The sequence below is a fragment of the Telopea speciosissima genome, chromosome 2, assembly GCF_018873765.1.
Source record: "Telopea speciosissima isolate NSW1024214 ecotype Mountain lineage chromosome 2, Tspe_v1, whole genome shotgun sequence".
Taxonomy (NCBI): Eukaryota; Viridiplantae; Streptophyta; class Magnoliopsida; order Proteales; family Proteaceae; genus Telopea; species Telopea speciosissima.
In genome coordinates, this window is record NC_057917.1 from 61,004,217 (window position 1) to 61,028,681 (window position 24,465).

General features: G+C 38.9%; 1 protein-coding gene and 1 long non-coding RNA gene across 2 annotated transcripts; one reads left to right on the forward strand and one right to left on the reverse strand.

The window, feature by feature from the left end:
• Positions 1 to 67: 67 nt before the first annotated feature.
• Positions 68 to 17,265, forward strand: LOC122652899. Its single transcript, XR_006331668.1, has 4 exons — positions 68 to 81; positions 3,165 to 3,169; positions 15,452 to 15,455; positions 17,150 to 17,265. It is a non-coding gene; the product is annotated as an uncharacterized LOC122652899 (long non-coding RNA).
• LOC122652897 (putative L-ascorbate peroxidase 6) lies at positions 8,952 to 19,719 on the reverse strand. The gene is made up of 10 exons (XM_043846782.1): positions 19,509 to 19,719; positions 19,298 to 19,412; positions 18,975 to 19,090; positions 17,640 to 17,710; positions 16,351 to 16,393; positions 16,167 to 16,263; positions 15,868 to 15,951; positions 10,973 to 11,094; positions 9,574 to 9,640; positions 8,952 to 9,090 (listed from the first exon to the last, which is right to left on the reverse strand). Exons 1-10 carry the CDS (start codon positions 19,681 to 19,683, stop codon positions 8,988 to 8,990), a joined length of 993 nt encoding a protein of 330 aa, XP_043702717.1. The 5' UTR covers positions 19,684 to 19,719; the 3' UTR covers positions 8,952 to 8,987.
• Positions 19,720 to 24,465: the final 4,746 nt, after the last annotated feature.

Below are 24,465 nucleotides of genomic sequence, written 5' to 3' on the forward strand. Positions count from 1 at the left end.
TTCAGATTGATTTAGACTGATTCAAAATCAGAATCGATGGAAACCAATCTTGATGCCAATTTTGCCTATTTGAACCATAGGGTTGAGAGTGACACGAATTAGTATGAGTAAAGGAGTTTTTGTTTTTTTTGGATGAAAGTGTAATCACACAAATCGCACACCAATTCCAAAAGGTTAAATGACTTTTAGGATCGTGGAATGGCGGATATACACAACACACACCACACTCACACACCCGATCTGGGACTAAACCCACACACCCTTTCTGTTTTTTATGAAAGTGTAATCACACAAACCACACACCAATCCCAAAAGGTTAATTGAATTTTAGGATCGTAGAATGACAGATATACACAATACAAACCACACTCACACGCCCGATGTGGGACTAAACCCACATACCCTTTCTTTTTTTGATGAAAATGTAATCACACAAATCACACACCAATCCCAAAAGATTAACTGATTTTTAAGACCGTGAAATGACGGATATACACAACAATGAGCAAAGGAGTTTTGATTCCCAATTGAGAGGTCACGAGTAAAAGTAAGGGATTGGGAATCAGGTCAAATACCGATTATTGGACAGATTTTCCCCTGGGTTCATTTAAAATTGATTTTTTATCATTTTATCCTTGGTTTGTACTGATCCACTAATATGGGACCAGTCCCTGCCGCTACCGATTCCTCAAATCATGGTTGAACTCTCTTAATTTGGGACCTACCCTATCAAAAAAAAAAAACCTACGCTATCAAAAAAACAAACGCACCAAGCCAAAAAGAAGACCTACAGGGTTTGGGCCAGTCCCAATCCTCAAACACGTCGACTTCCTAGCATATCTGCGGACCCAGACTCAAAAGATGAGCCAAGAACCTTAAAACCCTATTTGTGTTTTGTCCCAGCAGCACTAAAGCAAGTCCCACCCCATACTTACCAATTGTGCATACTCCATGGTTCCATTTATGGGTGAAACAGGGCCGGGTTTTTTAAGACCCTAGTCAAACCCTGAGTCTTCTTAGTTCAACCCAAGTCCAATCCGGCCCTAGGTCAGGTTGAGATATCTCAGCCCAGGCCCAACCCTATCAGACTCAGCCCATCCCAATCTGGCCCTAATTGACTGATCTGGCCGGGCTGGTCAGGTTGGCCCTGATTGACCCTAATTTTTGCCATTTACTTCATCCTATGCATTAAAAAAAAGCAAACACATGTGATTTGGTATTGGTTTGTTTCATACTCAATTTGAATATTAGACTTTTCTTTGGGTTAAAAAACTTAACTCGATCTTATAATTGTAAATATTTTCTTTCAATAGATAATTAGCCTTTTTTTGAAAAACAACAGATAATTAGATACTAAACAAAAATTAAAAAATGTAAACAATAAATTGTAAAGCATAACTTAAACACAGGCCGGGCCGGGTTAGGCTTAGCCGAGGCCTCAACCTTGGCCCAGCCAGACCCTGATCCAAGGTTTGAAAATTTCAACCCTAACCCGCCCTCAGGGTTGAAAAATCCAGCCTAGGCTCTATTCGGACTCAGGGCATGCTCGGGTTGATAGAGCCAAACTTACACTTCTAGTTCTATCTAGTCGCACGAGGGCTGACTGACTGATGGCGAATCAATTGAGTTAGTTTTGAATCAATCGATATTAATTTTATGTTCAATGTTAATTTTACTTATACTCGACTGAGTTAGAACGAGTCAGAGTGAATCCAAGCAATGCTTATTTGCCACATAATACAAATTGCAACAAATGGGTTGGGATTGGGATGTCAGGATTCTGTTGTTCTCTACCAAACGATTCTCTATCACCCCGTCACACTTCGGTCAATTAATTAAGGGGTGTTGTTCTTTGTGCAGACTGCGCCCAGGCACATGGAAGTGGGTGCAATGACCACCCTGCCCCCTGAGTAGCAGGCTCATGTGTTTGGGTGCAGCTTGCGTTGCGGCACAAAGAACATTCTCCTAAGAAATATATAATATGCTTTGACATGACACATGTCAAGTCTTGGATGATTCCACGTGAATGCATGTCGACAAGGATGAGTCAGGATCCTCCCAATAAACCATTGGACAACTGAACTGGCTGTGCGTGCATTAGAATACACATAGGCACACATCTCGATATACACCCAATCAGCCTAACCATTGTGCTCATTGGCAACTCGATTCATTGAAGAAGATTTGGACTCGGCAAGCATTAAAGAAAGCCCACCGACAGCGTAGCTTCATAATGTTAAAGCCAACACGTGGTGTTACTGTTTAAAAAATCCGATGGGTCCTACCTTCACGGCAAATATTTGTCCACTTTGAGAGACCCGGGAGGCCTGTCACTATAAGCCCTACAAATCTATATACTACAATACAATTGAAGGCTAAGGGAGGGGTTCCAATTTCCAGCCTGAACTGGTCCAGTTGAATTCAAAACCAATCGATTCAATTTGGATCAAATCCAATTGAATTCCCTTTTATTTGTTTGGAGACTTACCAGATTGGTTTCGATTTGATCTATTAACCTGACCAAAACCAAATCGAATCAATCGATTAACAGTACTATTGGGTAGCCACTACTAGAAGAGATTCTCTCTTCACTATTTTAAGAGTTCAATTATAACTTCAAATCACCGTGGATGAAGAGATTCTCTCTTCACCCTGGATGATAGAAAAACTTTCGCCAAACTTTAGTTTAACATTTCATAGTTTTTTATTTTTTATTTTTGAACAAATCTCTTGGATTGCCTCGGTTGAATAAAATCTCTTGGTAGGCCCAATCTGAACTATATGGTCCGCTTCCATCTTCTTCTATCTCTTTCGTCATGTCCTAGCCTTTTAATTAGTCTTCCACTTCATACAACTCTAGTGATTATTGGAGGATTGGAGTTCCACCAGAACTCCATAAACTACAAAAAAATAAAACCCCAAAGTTTATAAAAATCGGCAACTTTATCAGAAAACCACCATAAATCTTAACTTTTTCTCAATAAAACCTTAAACGTTAATTTTTTTAAATTAAAAATCATGAAATCTACACTTAAAAAAGCTGGAAAATGAATCCTTAAGCCCAAAAATCATGCAATATGCTAGGACCAAAAAATAAAAAATAAAAAAGAAATTATAACATTATCAGAATTGAAGTTTTGTAACATGATCATCATAGGGAGTAGTGGGGGTTGCTCGATGGAAAATGAGGAAGAAAGGGTTAGACGACTCCCGAATAACCCATGTTTGAAGGTCACATTATTTGTCATATGATAGAGACATAAAGTCCTGTTTGGTTCAAATTTTGGCATATTAGCAAAGGTTGGAACCTACATCTCAATGAAGTATGGACTTTAAGTTAATCCACTTACCACGTGGAAGATAGGATAGACATATTCATTCATCTAATAAGATACGGAGATCGTATGAGTATGCAAATCAACATAGGGGTATTAGGTATACAAGAATTCATGGCAGAAAAAGACTGTCTACAAAAAGACTTTCTTGGTTGTGACGGTCGTTGGTCTTGTCCATAGTTAGTAAAAATGGGAACGATTAATAAAAAATGGAGTCTTACGGTACGGATTTTAAACGGGGTAAAAAATAGCAAATGGACGATCAAATAAAATAGTCGAAAAACTAGAGAACGGTAAAAAACGAAAAACGAACGGTACCGGTTTTAAACGTTTATATTTCAGAAAAATAGAATTAAAAAAAAAAACAACACTATTCTCATATAAATTGAGGAATTTTTATTTGAAATACATGGTTCTAATTTCAGTATCCGTGCATTAACCTTGAGTTGAAGGTGATATCATGAAAATTGTAGCCCTTCGAGTCATCTTTACATCGGTGAAAGAATCAGGCTGATCAGAGTTCAGGAGAGAGAGATATGATCAGTTAAGCCATTGTTCAACAAGTCCAAGGTCTTAAAAAACGTTAAAAAAATCGAAACGTGTTTTAAATGCATTTAAAATAGGAATGCCGAATGCTTGTCGTTTGCTGTTTTTTCCCGCATATTTAGAAAACATATGACAAAACGTGTTTAAAACGGTAAAGAACTGGAACACGTTTAAAACAGAGCTAGTTTTAAACGTGTTTTTGGTAACAGAGGTCTTGTCTACCCTCTTCTACTTTTCAAACTCTATGTGGCTTTTTTTCTCGTTGATCGCTCATAGGGATCTTTATATGCATCTAATGGACCAATGGTGACAATATATAGAATGAGGGTAGTGACCAACTCTACAAGGAAGTAAAAATCTCCTTTCTCATTAAAGGATATTATAACCAGATCCACACACATACATAAATATTCATATTAATTATGGTGTGTCAAATAAAGCCCAATATCCCAATATGTGATCACTTGCCAGTATTGGACCTAATAGACTTACTCCAACACAGTACAACACTTCACTAATTGAATTTATAAAAGACAAAACTATACTAGCCCACCAAAAAAGGGAACCTAACAATTTCCCATTGAGCAGTATATGTCTTCAGTTCTAGATTTAAAACATGGGGAAAAGGCTGGGCACGTCGTTGGGTTGCCTAGCAATGTGTTTTTATTCTCTTCCCACCCCTTGTGAAATGATGCCTTGCCTAGCCCATCTTGCTATCCCCATTGATGCATGCCGCTAGCTGGCGGAAAGTGAGTGGCATTCCCAACCCTTGCCCTAAACATTTTATTAAAATGACTTTTAGAATTAGATGAACAGAATGTGGCCACGAATGAGAAGTGTTGAATGGAGTATGCACCTTAAGCAAACGTTTTTTTTTCAAATGAGACTACAAACACCCAATCATGTGGATCATCACATCTAAGAAGATATAAGATCAAACACGTCAAAGAGCTTGTAACCTCACCAATTGGATTGTACAGTATGAACATATGGTATGAAAATTACATATAATAGTGATCAACATGCCAATTTCCAAATTGGTTCAGGCTTCAAACGAAATAAATCCTATAACTGCTCCATACATGGACATGGTGCTTCTCCCATGAAAGTCCACTAGAATTGCTCGAAATAGCTACTTCATCTAAGAAGTTCACCAATCAAGAGAGCTCACTGGGACTGGATCCAAATGCCCCTAAATCACTAGCACAAGCCTTCGATCCAAAATGAGATTCTACTAGTACACAAATGTGTGTGTATTCTCAAAAGGCCTCAATTATAAAAGGAGGTCAATACACCACATACCCTCATTTACCATAAGAAAGCAAATTAATAAGTATTCACATATAATGAATAGATGACCATAACAAAAATAATGCATAAATATTCTCAAGAATAAAATAAGATAAAATAAAATAAATTCACAAAATCACTTGCAACTGATTACATCAATAAGAAAACTCTCACTAAAGGATTTACCCTTTTTTCAGTTTGAGATCCAATATTAGGGTTCATCTGGTAACTATGAATATACTTTCCACAGACAAGGGAGGGGAAAAAAATAGATAAATATGATTGTACTTGTCATCCATAATTTCATACTTAGAATGGGTCCAACATTTAACATGCTAACAATAATACAGGCTCTAAGTTTTAAACAAAAAAAGACAAAAAGACAAAAAACCCAAAACAAAAAAAAGAAAGAGAATCGTAATTGTGCTAAAACAATAGGAATGATCTCCATTAGTTAAAGGCCAACAAAATGGATTGCAAGTATTTCGTACCGCACCCCACTTGATGGAACTATATATGTATGAGAGGGACACCTGAACCACAACACACTTCTCTTATCCTCCTCTTATCAACATCGATCATGACAATGACCCTACTTCTCAAGAAGAAAATATTGGAGACCCTAAAATTAAAGGGTTTCTAATTTTCAATGGACATGACTGATCCCATATCTTTTTTTATGGATTTTATTAATTCAATAATTAAGCCATGTCTTAATTTGGAAGATAAGCATATCACATCTCTTTAGTGAGCCAATAGAATTTATTTTATATTTGATTGGACTATCATCACATCACAGTCATTGTAAGATTACCATTTTTCTCATCTTTGGTTGGATATTTGACATATCACACCTTAGTGAGCCACTCAAATCCATTGGGGGTCATGTGTCATGTGTGTGTAGATTACGTTGCAAGTTTGATGGAGTTAGACTTCATTGTTAGAAGCAAAGAAACTATTCTATCGCTTAATGCTTCACATATACCTCATAACAGATTAAAAGTTAACCTGCAATGAGTCTTAAAACTCAGTTTATTAAAAATGGGGAAGGATTTGTTGCCCGGTCAAGTTGCACCGGCATGGGTGTCAATGAGGGAGCACACAGGGGCATCTAACAGGAGGGGTGGGGTGGTCATTTTGCTCCCTTATATGTGGGCACAGGAGAACACAACACGGCGATATATGTTTTTTTCCGTAAAAAATTTAGGGAAATGGTTCTCTGTTGGAGAATGCGATCCATGCTAGCAGTCCGTGTGTCTATTTATCTCTTCTCCCAAACGAAGGGATAATGATGTCTTCTCATAGAGGGAGGAAAGAGAGAGACACATGAGAGCACTGGCATAGGCCACAGTCCCGGACAAAGTTCATTCTTTTTCCCTAAAATTTAATACGATTTGTACGTGTTCATACATTACCAAGGGATGACAACTCGTATCCTCAAGCATGTTATCCTGGACGAAATTTTGCTGCTACAAGGTTGGCACCCAAGGAAATGTGATCTTAAAGGGTATTTTAAAAAAGGGTAACACTAAAACCTAAGAGCATGGTTTTAGTGCATGGTGTTGGAACGGGTATCAATAACCTGCAAAACCGATACGATACTGATACAGTATTGTCCTGGATCGATTGTAACAAACAAAATTACCCCTGAATCTCCTTTAAAATTGAGTTTTCTAACCATTTTACCCCTTGTCCATACCATGCTATCGATACGGTACCGGTATCAGTGACTAGCAAAACCGATACTAGACGATACGATAAGCATGCCTAAGAGGGTATTTATGAACTCAAAGGAGAAGTTAATTATTTCATTTCCTTGGCTTCTAGCCTCCTAGTAGGGAACATTCCCTGTGTTGCAGCAAAAAATTTTCCTGTTCTCCTCCTTATGCATACCTGTGGTTTAATACTGACACCAAACTGAAGTACAGGTACTGGACACATTTACGAACCAACCAGTGAGATTCACTTGCCCATTCCTTTAGGGCTTTTAAAAGACGCAATGGTCATTTGGATCTGATCAAATGGGTCAAAATTGGTCCCAAGAACCTTAGAATCGGCTCTCAGATTCAAAAACAAAAATAATTCAAGGGTTTTTTGGGCATGAATCAACTGTATTGGATTGACAAAAATCGAGACCAATCACAATCGTTTCTGATCCGAATCGACCAATTCACCAATCCGGTTATCTATGGTGAAAACAATAGTAGGGGGAAATGGAATCAAGAAGAAACAACAAAGATTGTCCCAAAATGTTATTTTTGGATGAAAATAGAAACGTAATTTGTTGATTCCAAAGATCATTCATTCCCTGAGAAAGTTTTTCCCATCTAAACCTCTAAGGTGAAAGAGAGAATTTTTTTCGTCTAGGGTGATGTGACCCTAGATTGAACTCCTCGACAATGAATTGCATCATTTTTCTCAGTCCCTATTGAACGAAATGAAGAATACACTTCCCCAGTTCAATGGAAAGGTCAGATTTGGTGGCTCAAAGGAGTCATTCTCCACTATGGCTGAAAGGGAATTCAGCCCTACAGACAAGTTGAAACCAAAACACCTCTGAATGGATCACGTACGTGCAGGTGAACTTTCATTACAGAGCCAGTCATATGTTTATTTTGTTTTCATAAATACCCCTCCTCCCCTTGTAAATGGCAAGAATAAGATGGGTGATTGCCTCTCGCATGTACCTGCAGAGGAACCGAACTCCAATCCAATATTGTGGTGGAACATCTCTTTCTTAATCTTGATCCATGCGAATAAACTTTTTGGATGCCCAATTTTATAATTCACTCGTCAATCTTCATTACCAACTGCTCCAATTAAGGGTACAAGTTTGGCCCGATGAGCCCAAGCATGCCCAAAACCCGCCTTAAACCCAGAAAAGCATGGGTTGGGGTTTTCAGCCCGAAGGGCGGCCCAGGGTTGAGATTCCTAGGCCCAAACTAGGGCCAGGCCGGGCTTGGGTTGACCCCAACCCAATCTAACCCTGTATATATAATTTGATTAGGAATTAGGTTGTTAATATTTAAAGCCAAGTATCCAACAAATCCAAGGGAATGATAGTCTACAAATAAGAGGGAAAGATGGTTTATATTTCAAAGTTTGTTATTATCTAAGGGGATACTTGGCAAGGACCAACACTTTACAATTAAAAGGTCATGAGTTCACTCTCCTTGGTATCTACCTCCCAAAAAAAATAGAAAGTTGGTTATTATTAGACTAACCAAATGATCTAATGCTAAAATTGGGCCAAGCCTGGCCCTCCCTGAACCCAGCAGGGCGGGGCCTGGGCTGAAATATCTCAATCCAGCTAAGGATCAGGCTGGGCCAGGCTTGGGTTGAGTCTTAGTAGCCCTGGGTTGGGCCTGAGTTTTCAAAAAACCCAGCCCAATTGGGCCTATTGTACCCTGGCTATAAGCCTACAACCACCAAATATCCAGGCAAAGCACAGCCAAAAGGAAAAGGTCAGACCAGGCAGAAAGTTGCAGAAAAAGTGACACCCATTACCCGTCATCATAAAATTGTCCAATCAAGCCATACACATCGATGGAAATGGTCAGAGTAATTGGCCACCTCTTGGATCAGCCAACGGCCTGAAAACCCTACAAGTTGGATGGATCAAATCATCTGATAAGGTCGTTGTTGTCAATTATCAAATAGCTGTGGCCTACTGAAACCACAATCTGGTTGATGGGGTTTGGATGACTTGAATGATTTAGTAAGTCAAAATTTGCACTGAAGAGTAGGATTGCACAATCACACCTTCATCAAACATTAGAAAGAATTGACTTCTTTATGTTACATTTGTATGAGTTCTTACACATATTTCCATCTTGCTCCAGAATTGACAAGTTTAATATAGGCATCCCTGAAATCATCAAAGAATCTATTTTGGCTTTCTGCATATTCTGTAATCCACCTGCACATGAAAGGAATTCATCTCATGTTCAGCAAGCAAAGGAATGGATTCCAGAGACAGAATGAAGTACATTGATGTAAAAGAATGGACCAAGTTTCTCTACATCCATGGTGAAAATGGAATCTCTACATCTGAGGACATCTAACCCATTGGATTAGCATGGGAAAAGGTATTTTCAACCCTGTACAATAAGGTATGGGAGTTTAATGATGACACAGGAATCCAATCGCATGGCCGCATAACCAGTGGAGAAAAAATTTCTCTACTCCACCCTCCGGTGAAGTAAAAATTAGTCCTAAAAGAATAGTCAAAGAGAAACGACAGAATCCTCGGATAAATTAGGCCTCACGCATTTGCCAGCCACTGTCCATTTCAGGTTTGTATTGCAGTTTGTGGTTGTGCCCGTGATGTATTTTACCATGTTCCAAACACTCATTGAAATGTAAAAAATCTGGTTAAAGGTTAAAGAGGCACTGAAGAAACCTTAAGCATTCGTTATCCTCAGCGAGTGCATGATCTGTGGGAAGCCCAATCATACTTGACATACCAGCTGCATGGAATTATAATGAGAATTAGAAGTGAACAGAAACAATACAAATGAAAGGAATGAATAATGAACTTGAGAATAAGAGATTCTGATTTCATATTACAAAAAACTAGGGAAAGCACACTGAGAGTGATCAAATACACAGTAAACTTTATGTATTCAAAACATGACAGTTGAGTCTGAGTTTGCATCACTCCAAGCCAGGCAAGCTTAAGCTGTATCAGTATAGGGATTCATGAAGAAGTACTTGGCCAGCATATAGGATGTAGCTACCAGTATTCTCACCCAAAAACCTGAATGAATAATTCAAACCATCTAATCAACAATTTTCCCATGGTCTTTATTCAGAGAATGATAAGAGATGTTTTAAAGTGCAGATCAGATATACAATAACAATTCAATGAGTTAGGATTAGATTGACTTTATTAGGAAAGATTATTAAGGATTAGAATCCTTATCTCCATGCATGTAATCTTTATATAAATTTACCACAAGAGTTACTACAAGAAATTACAGCCATTGTTCTAATAAAATTTGATTTCCTTCTCAATACCACATCTGGGCAATCCTTTGTGCCAATTGATCCATCTTCTGCCACGTGCTTCGTTCTTCCCACAAGCAGTATAACTTGCATCTTTCCACCCCTTTCATCTTTAGTTAGATTTAACGTTTCCAACCCAAAATACATGTAATATAAAAATTCACTGTTATTGTGAGATTTGGAGATTCTATTAGTTTTGCGCCATTACTATCACATTACCAGAAACTCTTTTCCTTCAGTCAGATTTGGAGAGATCCAAAATACTTTTACAATAAAGCCAGTTCCTGAGGCCAATGGTCTCATACTCTCATTGCCACCATCTATCACGCTAATCAGAAACACCACCAGATATCTGATATCTATCTGGTTGAACAGTCTGTTGCTTTGGGGTTATGTGGTAAATAAAAGAAGGTTATTAGTTAAGGCTTTGACGCTCAGTAAGGGTAAAAGGGCACAGGCCCCAGACCTTATTTGTCCCATGACGAGGCAACCTCTCAGGTAGATCCATCACCAGCTCTTAGGTCAAGATTGCATTATGTTAATTGAGTAAGATTAGATTAAATATGCTTGGGTTGTAATTTTTTCCTCTAATGCTTCGTTATTTTTATATAAGGCAATCACAAGAAGCATTACAAGACCTGCACTAATCACATGCAGGGTCCCGAAACCACTGGCAAATAGAGTGTGGATAGTTAACCAGAAGCCTCTCATTTTCTTTAGGTTTGAAGGAGTTTGTAAAGCAAGTCAAGCAACCAGGATGAGCTAATTAATTAATCCATCAGCAGATCATTCACCTGAAGACAACCATGGCTTTTCCAGAAGTATTTTGAAGTACGAATTATCGAAAACAGTAGGATTCCCAAAACCTTTACTTCCAAGAGTATGTGCTCCGGATAATGCAACCAGTTCTTGGGTGCTGCCAAAGAAGAATTTGATTATCATGCTCTTGGTTGAAAGAAGACATCAAGAAATTTAAAGAATTGAAAGACATGCTTGAGACACAAAACCTATGCCAGTAGTATGTCGACTCTCATTAACGTCTATACCACTGTACTACAACAACAACTCAGCTTCATCCCAACTAAATGGGGTTGGCTACATGGATCCTTTCAAAAATAAAGTAAGACGAATGAAGAGGAATGCAGATTAAAATGAAGAAATGGGATAAGAAAAGTAAGTAATGGAAAATGAAAAATGAAAGTAAGAGGAAAAAGGATAGCCCAGGATATCAGGAAAATCTCAGCTAATTGTCTATAGCACTGTACTGTTGTACACATTATTAGGTCGATTATGGTCCATTGCTTGTTATATTTCTTCTCAAATTAGGAGATTTAAGTGGCATTCTGCAGTTAATTCCATAAATAAATTTAGAGCTTGTGAGGGGTTGGAGCAAACTCTTCAAAAAGGGAGGAGAAAAAAATAGGAAGAAAAGGTGCAGCTACACTAAGACATTATATCACTGAAAGAGAAAATAGAATAGACATTTTATGATTAAAATTAGCTACAGAAAACAACAGTTCAATATTGCTCAATAGATGGACCAGTACATACTTAATCAATTAAAACTAGTCCCCTGTTGTAATGCGACGTGACAAACCCAGTTACAGCAAACATAATAATTATGAAATTAACAAAGGAGAAATAAATATGAAAACAAGATGACTCAGCCAAAATCTTCCCATTAAAATACTAGGGTTGAGAATTGAGCACTACGACAACCTACAATTTTTTAATGAAATTGGATGTCAAGGTTAGAGGTAAATGCAATTGGAACTTAAATAACCAACTTAAATTTACTGGCTGATTCCTGTTCTGCGTATTTTCTAGTGAATTTAAAGTAGGACGGAAGTTCTTTAATAAAATGGTTAGTGCACTAACCATTTTATCCCAGCACTTTCTTTTTATTTATATGGAAATGACCAGAGTCTAAGAGGACCAACCGTAGCAGTGTACAGATATGAAGGTTGACTCTGAAAACTTGAAAACTTGTAAAACTTGATGATGCAGTTCAAAAGAACAAAAGGGGAAGAACCACAAACCAGCAACAGACCAGCAGGTCTTGGGCTGCTGGCTGGGTCAGAATTGGACCAGAACTGGACAAAGAAACTAGTACAATCGACTGGACCACTTCAGCATCCAGATTTGTTGAACCATTCCAGTTTCCTTCCAGTTCTCATTTCCAGTCCACACCTGGAATCTTATCTTATCAGATTAGCCTAGTAAGCAGTCCAAATCGAGGGAGTTAGTTTAGCAACTTATTTTCATTATTTTTTTATTGTAATAGTTATATTTAGCCAAGCTGGATTACGATTATTATATTCCACCCCCAACATCCCCCCCTTTTTTTTATGGGAAAATCTGTAAGTAACCAACCTGGTTACAACATACTCTTGTAACCTCTTCTTTACCTTTGGCCACATCACTTACACTTAGAATCTCTTTTAGTGAGGTAATTTTTGTAAAGGAGAATGTTCTCTGTGCCGCAGTGCAGCCTGCGCCCAGGCACATGGGCAGCCAGTGCAGGGGGGCAGGGTGGTCATTGCACCCACCCCCATGTGCCTGGGAGCAGGCTGCGCTGCGGCACAGAGAACAGCGCCCCTTTTTGTAATTTTCTCACCCTTCTCCACCACTCCCCTCCTCTCTTTGTCTCAGAATTGGACCCTTCCCAGTCCCCTCTATTTCTGCTCATTTCCAAGCCCACCCAACCTCCGGATCTGATCTTTTTTTCCGTGAAACTCAAGCAGCCACGAGACATCTGCCATGCCAATACACATGAAGACACCCCAAAAATCTCAATAAACCAGTCTGTCTCACTCAGACACAACTTAGAGGGTATGGAGGGCAGTGTGAACAGGGGAAGTAGAGGGGTGGTTACTGCAGTGGTGGCCGTGGCTACAGTAGTGGTGGATTTGCACAGCAGGAAGCAGCGGGGATGGACAACAATGAAGCTCACGGACAGGGGGGCGGCAGGAGATCATGGTGGGGGGCACCAGGGGAACGATGGGTGCAGCCATTGGGAACAGGCAGAGGGCACTGACGATCATAATTTATTTTGATATTTCAGTTGGTCATGTTGACCTTGATCTATTAGAACTGTTATAAAGGAATTGAGAGTATGGAGTTCGGAAACTTGTAGGAAAGGATTGATGAGTTGGAATTGATTCATCTGAATCTGATTGTGTTATTGTTAGTCTGCGATGTTATTGGAAGCGACCATTAAGCTAGAATTCTAGTGCTGGAGCTGAGTTTATGAAAAAAAATATAGCTAATTTTTTGTGTAAAGACTCGTGGTTGGGACTATGAGGAAGTAATGGATGAAGCTCCTCCTAATGAAATATACGATCAGCAAGGAGCCAGTAAGAATTCATCAACTCCGGGTGGTCCGGATGCTTCTGAGACTGTTATATTGGTAAAAGCTGAAGAGTCTGCGAGTGTTAGTGCAGAAGAAGTAGATTCAAAAGCTGAGGTCGGGCTGCATCCTCTGCCTCCGCTGTTGTCTGGGTTGCTACCATGCTGCGTGCATGCTCCACCACTGCCTCTGCCTCTGCCTCTGGTTCTAAATCTCAGTTTCGACTGAGATATCTCGGTTTCGCAAGAAACCAAGACGAAACCTTAATGCAATATCACATTGTAACAGATTTCAACAAGTTTCAGCCACATTTCGGTAATTTCGCAAGTTTCGACCTGAACCAGCTATATAAATTCACTTATCCCCATCGAAACTTGATGAAACCTAGGAGTTTCGATATGAACCTGGTTGAACCACCTTGTTTATGTCAACTATCATTTGTTATTTCATTTACTTAAGATATTATTCATAAATAAGAAAATAACCCCCATTTGAATCGAATAAAAATAGTTAGAAAATCAAATTCCAAAAGGATAAAAGTCAACCCACCGGTTCAAGAACAAAAACTGGATCTACGGCGGTAGGTGAAATTTTCAACTTTCTAATGTTGGGGTTTTTCTCAAATCTAAAAATTCAATAAATCTTATTACGATAAAACATGACTAAAAACCAAAAGAGCTGCAAAATTAACTTTTGTTTTGATATCTAAAAAAATATTTTCATTGAGAGTGATTTTGACAACATTCACATACACCACATAAAGTTTAACCGGACATAACTCCTTCAATATAAATCAGATTAAAGCAATCTTGGATTTGTTGGAAAAGTTAGCACAAAGCTTTCAAACTTGGGTCAAAACCACAAGTACCATTTTGAGCGTTCTTTATGCGAAGCTAATGCATGGATTGGGTTCAAAATGTCCAAAATAGGCAGCACAGCAAAAATCAGGGCAAAAAAATAAACTTTGGGGCCTCATAACCAAGGTTTCGAATTGGCCTGGAGAAAGTACCAGGTTTTGACCGAGATATGGTCGAAACATGGCATATCTCGGTTTCGGGGCTGGCCGAAACCGGCCTCAAAACCGAGAATTTAGAACCTTGTCTCTGCCCTCTGCCACCCGCTGCTCCTTCTTGGTTACAAACAGACATACCTTTTTCATATATTATTTAAAGTTTCCAAGTCAGTTTAGACCTCTTCCTTAGATGGTCGATTGAAGAGTGTTGAGTTATTTTATTCTCCCTGTCTACTCAGAATTGATTTCTTCACCATTTTCTGATTGGATTAGAGGACTAAGGACAAAGTTGTAAATACATGTAAAGGGCTACAGCCCCCTCTCCCCCCCCCCCCCCCCCAAAAAAAAAAAAAATATAATAATTTGAATCCCTATTAATATGAAGCTCTATTTCAGTTCTGCTTCTATGGATTTCAGACCATACTCCTGTGGATTAATTAGCTATTGTGGATTCAGTAGCGAACCTGGTCGATTCCAAGTTGCAGATTGGGTGGATTCCTAATCTGGTTTTTCCTATGCCTCTTCTATCTATTCTCTATCAAATCTCAGGTGAGTAATTTTAATTTTACATCCTGCGATTCTACTATTCTGCAAGAAACTCAGTTCCTAGTTTGTGAGTTGTGACTGAACAGATTTTGATTAAATCCTGCTAATATATGCTATCAATTTGCCTATCTAATTGTGGATTGAGTTTCTGTTCCAAACCTGGATTTCTATTTGATTTCTGAATTCCTAGTTGATAATTGATATAAGATTCTGCTAAATTCAAACTTGAATACTTTGATATTTCTGATTACAATTTACTGCTAATATTCTTGTATGGATATCTTTTTAAACTCAGTTTTGAAATGTTTGAACTCCTAAAACTTATCAATCAGTTCTGCAATTATAGAACTTTCATGGGTGAAGTAGGATTGTTCCATAACTTGAAATCTGACCGTTAGAATTCAGTCAAACTTTGCAGACATATTCTTCTGATAAACTAAACATTCGACTGTAGTTTCTGACCAATCAGGATTTTTTTTTTTTGATAAGCGGACAATTTTACTAAATTATTAAATTTTATTCATTTCTGGTTCTCATTCCTATACCTACGATCCTATTGCAAGCTAATCTCCCAATGAAATTTTCCTGGTTCCAGGTTAGTTCTGGATCACGTATCTTTCCTACCAAGATTTTAATTGAAATAAAAAATTTTAAAAAAAATATCTAACCAGGTATTTTAATTTTCCAAACAAGAAAAGCAAGTTCTATAGGAAAATGAGACAGGAAATCGATAAATAGCTGGTATATGAATAAGATATGATTTCAGAAAAAAAAGAACTTACGAAAATCCTTTTCTTAAAAAGCATTGCTTGAGACCAGAAGCATCCAAAGATTCTTGAGGAAGTTTCCCTTCTGGATCAGGCACCCTACATGGCATAACCTATCTTAGTAAGACTGAGAGTTAGCAAGCAGCCATTTTTCAAATGGCTAAATCATAGACTGAACTAAAACCACAGATTTCTCCATCCGGAAATTGGGCACAAGTTAACTTGAGCTTGATTCAAGCTGGGGTCTGGTCTCCAGTTTTAAACCTCTGATTTAAAAGTTTATTTGATAATTAAGGTATATAACTTGCATTTACATTGAATCTAGTCTGCCTGACTGAACAGGAATAATAGGACCTCCACAAATCGAAATTGCTTCTGCACCACCAACGGCAATCATGTCCGCCCAAGATACTAATGAAGATTCAGCTACAGTGTGTTAGCTTGGCAATAACATTTTAAAGATATAAACCTGCAAAGGAAAATTTTAGACATAATAACCTGGTTGAATTATGCCCACTTCACTCTTTGCTTTCTCTAGAATCTAACAACATGCATTCACTGAAGGTTAGCCGGTGGAAATCACATAAAAGATTGATCAAGCTGGATTTCCCCAATGAACAATATTTAGAAAGGAGTTGAAGTATCATGGCTAACAAGAAATATGCATGCATATGTAATATGTATGAAATATGTATGCATACGCAAGAAGTCCATAATATGTATGGATGTAGAATGCATGCAAATGCACATAATCTGAACTTCGCCATGAGGGTGAAGTTGCATATGGTGCAAGGTTGGCCAGCCCATGAGAAATTTGGGCCTAAATTTGAAGTGCATCACACACGCTTCAGGCTTGGCCCTATTATAAATCCATCAATTGCCCAACCAAATCCAGCCCAAATTGCACACCTACACATGCTTATCCTTTGTTGGGCATTATCACTTGACTGCTTTAATCAAGTGAGCACTGAGCATCCATGTATTAGATGAGTTCTCCTATTATTGATGGGCTCACTTTACTAGAATGACTTCCAGGTAGTTCAGAAAATGTCAGCCAAAAAAGAAAAAAGACAATCAGTAACAAGTGCTCGAATAGTCACAATAGGGGATTCTTGCCACTAGTATCACTAGACAGCCCAGTATGGAGGGTCAAAACTCTTGATAGAACCTTGGTTTCTGTAGCTAAAAAGTGGAGTTGGAGATGCCCATGGGACACTTTGACCAGGTTCTTCTTGCTCAGAGATTGGAGTAGGAAGCGGAGCTCTCTTTTCAACCAATCTGTGGAAAACGGCCGGAGGGAAGAATATTTAGAAATAGATAGATCTCGGACAACAAGATTTCCTATATCCACTTTACTTTCAAGAGTATATTTATACTCTTGCTCACGATCATGGTTTAAATAGATCGATTCTTTACGAAGCTGTGGAATTGTGGCAATCAAATACGGGCTTGGGCACACACTTAGAAGCAAGTCCTATGGATCAATCGGGGTTGAGATGAGAAGTGGACCACTCAAAGCAAAGTCCCTATACGAGCCCTCCCCCTCATTCCCAATACTAAATAAATGACTGGACATGAACATTGATGCACACGGGACAATGTATGCCTGCAAAGCAAGAAAACATTCTCCATGAAAGCCAAGGGCTTGGTCGCTTCGGACATAGCCTTGGCTCAGGCTCATCTTATGCACTTTTGAACGAACTCCAGTCATAGACAGAAAAAGAAGATAGTGATGAGTGCTGCTATTGCTTATGCGGTTTTATTGAAGAGAGAGAGAGAGAGCATGCCTTAACAGATTTTTTAAGACCTGAATTTTCAGGTCTATCAAGTTCGTAAACTATGGAACCATTCATACCACCTGCAAGAAGAAGAATAACGCACAGTGAATTTACCAAAGAGGAAAGCAATGAAATATGCGATAGTTCATTTCAAATATTAAAAGCTTTGTTTTTGCCAATCTTGAAGAACAGTACTTCAGAATGAATGGGCATATATGTCTCTTTTAATTTCGGCAAATTCAGCATATGCAAATCTGTCATAGTTTAAGATTTAATTACCGAGACTCATATGGTCGATGAAAAATCTACAATAAATTTCTAGGAGGTGGTTGGCCATTTTGTATATATGTACAATTTTATATCAATAAGCCAGCATCACAGGGAAAATTTGATACTATCATAGACAAATGAAAAATGATACCTTTATGTCTTGGCTTTTGGGATTAACTTGTTGCAATTCAGAAATAAGGCCATCCATTAGCATTTCGATGGGAAAAATCAATACAAAATATGGAACATGATATTTGAAGAACTTAGAAAGTACAAGCTAAAAATGCTTTTTATGCCAGTGTTTTATACCCACAAAGAAAACGCCTTTGATGCAATAAAAATACAATCAATATAAAAAGGACGTACCCAGTGCACGAGCCTCCCGCCACTGCGGGGTCTGGGGAAGGTCGTAATGCCCACAGCCTTACCCCCACTTCATGGAGAAGCTGTTTCCCGACTCAAACCCACAACCACTAGGTCGCAATGGAGCAATCTTACCGTTGTGCCGAGGTCTGCTCTCTAAGTACAATCAGTATCAATGAACAGAAATTCACAATAGCTACCTGGGGTGTGAATTAGGATACGTATATAGGATGCTATAGCACATATTGATACATAATCGTGTTTGCAAAACACAAAAGTTCCATTTGGACCTGGATTGTTAAATACAGGTCCTAAACAATCCACTTCAAGATAAATATTGTATAACTGACAAAAGATATTATACAGCGTGATATTTACAACATATCTATTCAAATAGTCCATCTAAATGACAAAATTTATGATAAGTATAAGACAATTATTGATTTTTATCAAGACGGGCACACAGTTGTATCGCAACTAATCAATTGACCAAATAATCATCTTAAAATTGATCAAGTTCACAAAACCACAATAATTCTGCGAAAACTGGTAGTTTCCTATGAGAACTTAAGAACTGATACAACATAACGTAGCTTCCCAAACCCCACACTGTGAATGTGACAAATCAACTCAAACTTGTAAACATCATCACATAAAAGTATCATCAAAGCAAAAAAAAAATTCCAAGTAGGGTTTACTATGGGGAAGTACCTGAAATATCATCCATATCAAAGGTTCCAGCATCGTGAAAGGCCAGACGAAGCACACCAGCAGCTTTGCCCTTGGAAACTACCTTCCTCACCCCTTCTCGTATGATGAGAGATTCACTGGCGATCACCGTTTAACACCCACTGAGCAAAAGGAATACTTACTCCACCCAGAAATATTTAAAACCAGAGATTATGACAGTTGAGTACTGGCTGTGAAAACACATTCCCACAACCTCTGATAGGTGATTGAGTCACCAATTCACCATAATAATCCATCTAAAATCAAATTAAGCCACAAATAACAAAGCATGCTTTTAGACTTACTCTGCTGCATTAACATTAAGCCCATGTGTTAATCCACCAAGTGGAAGAAGGACTGGCAGCGCAACCATGAAAATAAGTCCTTCCCTTCTATGCAATGCACCGAAGTCATTTCCTCCTGCAATTCGAACCATATAATCGATTAAGTAGAGAAACCAAGTGACAACCTTAATTTCTTTAGAGGAGCCTTAAAATTTGTTTCTAGATAACGTACTGGAATCCTCGTCGTTGTGGGTAGTGAAAGAGGAGGAGGCTTTGAAGAGTTTGGAGCCAGATTTAAACGGAACAGAGCTTCTTCCTCGTGACGTGGCGGGAAATTTGAAATCAGGAGAGGAAGAGACGTTGCCGACGGAGAAAAGCAGCGAAGGATTGAGAACGTTCGTCGTCATCTTAAACGGGCGGTTGATAACGCCTCTGCTACCGAGAGACTGGGTTGGGTTGGAAAACTGACACGGAGGATTAAGGTAGGTTGTACTTGTGCAGTTGTGGGGTGAAGCTGGCCGAGCCGAGAGGCCGGATCCTCTAAACGGATCAAATTCTAAACGGATCAAATTCGGCTCGGATACGGATCGGATGTAATCGGATTCGGATATTTTTTAGTCGAATATGGATATCGCTAAACAGATTCGGATGAATTCAGATGCGGATCGAATTTGGATTTTCGACCATCCATTTATACCTTTGCTTTGTGTAACCCAAACCTTCCTCCCCTTAGTGGATACAATTCATTCTCAATCCATAGTTTTAGATCATGATTCTCTTTTCCATGTATTCTAGAACCTGTTGAATCTTCAAAAATCCTCAAGGTCGTTATTTACTTAATTTTTTCTAATTAAGTATTCGGATTCAAATTTTTATCGGAATATTCGGATTTTTTTTTGGATAACTCTAATCGAATACGGATGCTCCTAAACGGATATAGATGCAGATCGAATTCGGATTTTCGGTTATCCATTTACAGCTCTACTGTTCTATGTGCGACCTACACACAGTGAGGCGCTCAAAGACCGCCTTACCCCGCTCAGGCAAGGTACTCGGGCAGGGGTAAAGCGGTCTTTGCACGCCTTGCTGTGTATGGAGCGCACAAGAAAGTAGGGGTAGGTGGCAGTAAAAGATGTCGATTGAGCTGAGACCCTTCAAAGCGGGTCGATTGCGGCCAGCATATGGTGCAAGATAGTGATCACAGTTTTTCGTGACAATTAATTTGCCACAAATAGATCAAGATTGTCCATTTCCCAATCTTCTCTCATCTGGATTGTGAATATAGCATGAAAGCTGTTTTCTTCTTCTTCTTTAGTTCTTCTGTGAGAAATAGGTAAAAGGTAGATTTACACCGGATCAATAAATTAATTGGTTCAAAACTTGAGATCTAGGACCATTAATTAAATGGATGGATCGATTATTCCTAGAAGTTTCAAAAAAAAATTATCTAAAACATGCTACATAATATTACAATAAGATACTAATTCCATTCACATGTGATATGCAATCCACTATCAGTTTTTTTTTTTTCAAATCACAAAACTAGTTCATATTAACTCTGGTTTTGTATTCAACTAATAAGTAAGAACACTACCACCCTCATAGATTAAGACTATTTTAAGGTATATTCTTAAGTTAGCTTTCTCAAATGGACCTTTAAATTAATAGTCAAATATTTGGTAAAATAACATATGAGGCAAGTGGTACCAATCAAAATGAAAGTCTAAAAAAATAAAGGGTTTAAGTCTTAAGAACAATATAATATATATGGATAGGACGTGAATTTGTTCGGGTTCCATTGGTTCCTATTAGATAAAGAACTGGACTAGTAAGTTATTGGGGGATCCTTATCGCCCCCAGTACTAGGGGGTGTTGTGCACATCGTGTGGCGCAGCACCACCCGGCCCCACCGTGCACACATGGGCGGTGCTGCACCGCACGATGCGCACAGCACCGCCCCCAGTACTGGGAGCGATAATTTTCCGCTAGTGGGTGGGTCAATTCAAATCCGATTCGATTTTGACTCAAAATTGATACCCTTATGTCTATAACCTTACTTTTTTTGCCCTTTAAGATATTACTTTTTTTTTCTTTAACAAGGTTAAATCATGTCATTTCAAATAAATATTATATTAATTTATTTTTATTTTTAAAAAATTCTTTTTACGCTATAATAAATAACTTTTGTGAATATTTATCAAAAAAGAAAAACCTTTTATGAATAAGACAAAAGACAATTAAAAGAAGACTATTATTTCTCAATTCACCATTTTGGGGATCCGGATCCTCTCCATTCTTCTACAACGTTCAACCATCCAATGGATGGGGGGACAATGTGAATGTGCATCCTAACACCTGGGGATGCGTGTCCAAATCCTCCCCACGTATTGGATGGTGATTGGAAAGGAGTTGGAGTTGGAGTTGGAATTGGAGTTGGAGAGAATTTTTTCCTTACTTTGGTGGCGAGAAGTTGCACCTTCAATTAAATTACATGGCCCACACTTTTCTTTTGGATATTTGTATTCGTTTTTTTCTAATGATATATAATTACTCAAAGTTTTTCCAGTTGCACCTTCAATTAAATTACATGGCCCACACTTTTCTTTTGGATATTTGTACTCGTTTTTTCTAATGATATATAATTACTCAAAGTTTTTCCAGTGGAAATAGGTTTTTACAATGCCTGCAAAGGTGGACCATGCATGGAGAGAACCCCCACCACTGGTTTCTTTTACTTCATTTTAACACATATAGTAGGACTGATTGGACTAAAACTTGGTATTTAAGTAGGAAAGAGTGGGACTTCTGTCACTACATTTGTGGGCCCACTAAACCTACCATGTGGTGTATAATGCCACACTCTCCTAATATTGCACTAGGTTGCGGTCCCCATTTGATTTTACAGTGAAATTTTGTAAATTGGTATATTGGGCTAGTTCTGATAAGTTTTTGCAGCTAAGTTTGGGCTAGATTTAAGTGGTTTTGCCATCCTTTTGAGTCTTGGTCACATGTTTTAATTTAATAATAACTTATTTATTTATTGAATTCTTTAAGCACTTCTACCAAGAAAACAAAAAAAAAGAATGCTTTAAGCACCGAAAGATGGTGGGAAATGCATCTTAAAAGTTATTCAGTGCAAAGACATCCAACACTATCCATAATGTTTGACAAATGATGATGTAGATAACATATTCATAAAATTTGTATCAATAAAACTGTCATATAACAGAATACTTGGGCTGTTTTTACCAAAAAAAAAAAAAAAACATATACTTGGGCTGTGTGAGTAACATATTTTTGGGCCGTGTGAGCGGGGTTTTCCTATTTGTAGATAAGATTTTGGCCTATGAAAGTTGAGTAAATCCATTCCTTTCTAATTACTAATAGAATTATTTGGGGCATGAGTGGGGGGCCCAAGGGAAAATTATCTCCCCTAGTACTATTGGGGGTGCTGTGCGCATCGTGCGGCGTAACACTGCCATGTATGCACAGTGGGCCCCACCGTGCACACATGGGCGGTGCTGCATCGCACGATGCGTACAGCACCCCCAGTAGTACTAGGGGCGATAAAGATCCGGGCCCAAGGTTCGGCTTAACTCATGACCGGGCTCTACCAATTTTGACTGGGCCTAGTTTAGTATGGCCCATGGGTTAGGTCTTATTATAAATTAGGGAGAAAGAAGAATGCTACACGGTCGTGCAGTCCCCTGTGCCCAGACTCAGGGTTGCATAGTCACATCCCTGGTCATTTCACATGCCCTTGGGTCTGACCGTCTGGGCGGCGTGTGCTCCGCGACCAGGTGGCATTCTTTATTACCATAAATTAATAGAAACAAGATAAACCAAATTTCAAAAGAAAAAGAGACTATCAGTCTTTTCGTCTCCACGTGAAACCATCTTAAGATGAAATACAGGAAGGGTATAAGTACGTAACCAACGGAAGGTTCTCCCCCTGTCCTTGACATGGATCATTATCGTCTCCTATTCCCTGCCCGGTACAGTGGTCCAATTCCTCTCATAGGGGGCAGGAAATGACGACACCCCTTACCCGAACACACTGCTCGAGTGAGGTTAAAACATCATTTCCAACTCCCTATGAGAGGAACTAGACCACTCTACTGGGTAGGGAACAGGATAGGAAAAAAAATTCTCCTTGACATTGTTCTCTAACAATGTTCCCCAAGTGAAAGGGCCCATCATTCTCTATTCTTCCTCAATCATTCCGTCTTTCAATCTACGCAATTCTCAGGTATCATCCTAAGGGAGAAAGATAGTTGTAAAGGATTGACTGAAATGACGATGCTCCATTTTCTATTGAAGTAGGGAGGGAATTCTTCCCCACCACGCCAACTTATTGGCAAGGATTTTTTTTTTTTGGTGGAATTATTGATAAGGATTTGAACAAGCAAATGATGCAAACAACGGCAACAAGTGAGAACCCAACCATATACAACGGTTAGCATGCCAAAATCACAAAGCAAGTTCTTCTACATGGTTAACCTTTTGGGATTGGTGTGTGGTTTGTGTGATTACACTTTCATAAAAAAAAAAAAAAAAAAAGTTCTTCCACGTAGAATCCACTCCTAACTCTAGCGCTTGTACTTTGTTTAGTATAAAATAGTGTCTCCAATATTTTACAGCGAGTACTATTGTGCACATCTCCACGGCTGTATTGGATGTCTAACTTTGGTACGTGAGCCATAAAACGGCTTCAAAAGGTATTAAAATCCTTTGCAGGACCGGCGGGCGGCAGTGCACATCCGACACAGCAGAGGCCATGTGTTCCACATGTGCCACCTGGCCTCTGCTGTGCGGTCGGATGTGCACCGCCCGCTCTGCCGATACTGCAGAGGATCCTGATCCAAAGCATGAGTCAATTCATGTTATGTGACAGATGAGCCCGATCACACATGATTGAGGCCCTTGGCCATTCATGGCCGCCCCAATGCGCGTCCTACAGTCATGTCCATGTGAGGGACCCACACGAAGACTTTCTACTCAAAAAATAAAGGAGAACACACACTCACATGGGGAAGGGAATAGAGGGAGTGATACGTTTTGAAGTGAAAGTCTTTTGATTTTAGACCCCTCATGACTCTCATGAATCAAACGGTTAGGGAAAGAAGTAAGGAAAAAAAGCAGGGGATAACAGAAGACAACAGTTCACAGCCTCACACTTCATACTTCAC